Source organism: Camellia sinensis, chromosome 3 (assembly GCF_055761805.1).
Source record: "Camellia sinensis isolate YWXY chromosome 3, ASM5576180v1, whole genome shotgun sequence".
Lineage (NCBI taxonomy): Eukaryota > Viridiplantae > Streptophyta > Magnoliopsida > Ericales > Theaceae > Camellia > Camellia sinensis.
Window position 1 is genome coordinate 8,873,767 of NC_138963.1, and position 1,776 is coordinate 8,875,542.

At 38.7% G+C, this 1,776-nt stretch overlaps 1 protein-coding gene across 1 annotated transcript; it reads right to left on the bottom strand.

Annotated features, from left to right (window-relative positions):
- Positions 1-497: 497 nt before the first annotated feature.
- On the bottom strand, positions 498-1,500 carry LOC114314594 (abscisic acid receptor PYL4). Its single transcript, XM_028261069.2, has one exon. It carries the CDS (start codon positions 1,362-1,364, stop codon positions 699-701), a length of 666 nt encoding a protein of 221 aa, XP_028116870.2. The 5' UTR covers positions 1,365-1,500; the 3' UTR covers positions 498-698.
- Between the last annotated feature and the right edge of the window lie 276 nt (positions 1,501-1,776).

Genomic DNA, 1,776 nt, shown 5'->3' on the forward strand with positions numbered 1-1,776 from the left:
ATTCTAATTAAATCATTGGTTCCACACAATTAAATTTTATTTTTAAATAGAAAAATACTATGAATCGCAAATAATTTATCAAATATTTTACTAAATCTCTCACATAAGTGTGGACCCCTACATGTATGTGAATCTCACACCCATATAAAAAATTTACTAAAATATTTAATAAATTATTTGAAATCCCAGCGTTACTCTCTTAAATAATCCGTATCATAAGGGAATTGAGAATTCATAAAAAAAATACTACTCATACTTTAATATCACGATAAAGAGCACTTTGATATGAGTGAGTTTGCATAGTAAATAAAGCCTTTTTTCTAACACAAACCTTAATTAAATCCTAGTGTCTTATTATTGTGACATACAATTCTTCTCTTATTTCACTCATGTCATTTATTTATAAATAAATAAATAAATAAATAAAATTGTAATCCAATCCATGATTGTACGTGAAAAACCAAGTAGAAAGATCAAACTAATCAACACACAAAAAATAAAATAAAAAAACACAGATCGAATTCAAATCCAGGAAATTATTTATTTGACAAATATAGAGACGAAAAAATGAAAAATAAAAACAAAAACATTAACGGGCTGTGCTGTGATGATAAGGATCGTGACAAACAATCATGTTTTCGATTCGAAAAATGGCCACAAATCCGACATTAATCCGATTGATTAATCTCAATTCAGCATCATGGTCTGATCGAATTCTCGGCGATCTGAGCAAGCGATTGGAGATTACATCCAACGATCGTATCAACAAACACGCAGGTCTCTTCCTTAGTATTACCAGGCGGTGTGTCAACGACGTATGACTCCACGACAACTGTCCCCTGACCGTCGGTGGATTGGTGGAGGGTCGTGACCGACCTGTAATTCGCGAGTCGGTGGTCCCCACCGACGACGCTGAAGCTGATGACATGGCGCTCGTCGTCGAGGATCTCGAGGCGCTCGGTGCTGTTGGCGGCGGGGAGGCCGGAGACGACGTTCACTTCCCGGAGAGTTCCGACCCTGCCGTCGCCGTTGATGACGTGGCAGCTCTTGACGAAGTGTTTGTAGGCTTGGGGGTTGTCGAAGCGGCGGAGGACGGACCAGACGGTGGAGATTGGGGCGGAGATTTGTTGGATCACAGCGGAGCAGCACTGGTTGGGTCCTACGGAGTGGGTGTGGAAGCGGGTTACGGAGTCTGGAGCGGCGGCTGCTGCGGCGGAGGTTAGAGGGCACTGCCGTGGTGGGAGGATGGTGGGTTGGGATTGTTTGTGGCAAGTGGTGGTGGTGGTGGTGGTGGTAGCAGGGGTTGGTGTGGTGGTGTTTATTCTGTGAAGGAGGAGAGAGGACTTTGGCGGATTCGAAAGCATTTTTGATGAGTTTTGATTCTATTTTTAGAGAGAGAGATATTAAGATGGAGGTGGTGTTTATGGAGTTTGGTCACTTTAGAGATGTATTTATACATGGAAGAGAGAGAAGGTTGGGTTAGTTCCTTTCAAACTTTACGAGTTATTTGAGTTGCAGTATTGGAGACAATTTAACTACCGCCAAGGATTTTTAGAGTTTTTTTTTTTTTTTTAAATTTTTTAAAAGGAGTGTATTGTGTGATTGAGATTTAATATTAAAAATTGATGTGACTAATCATTAAGTCTCAATCATATAATGCATCACTCTAGAAAACTTTAAAAAGAAAAAACTCTAGAGAATCCTTATTCTTTAACTACTAGTCGGTTTTAATAATTAGATTTAATTTTTATTAAGTTTTGTTAAAAATAAGTTTTA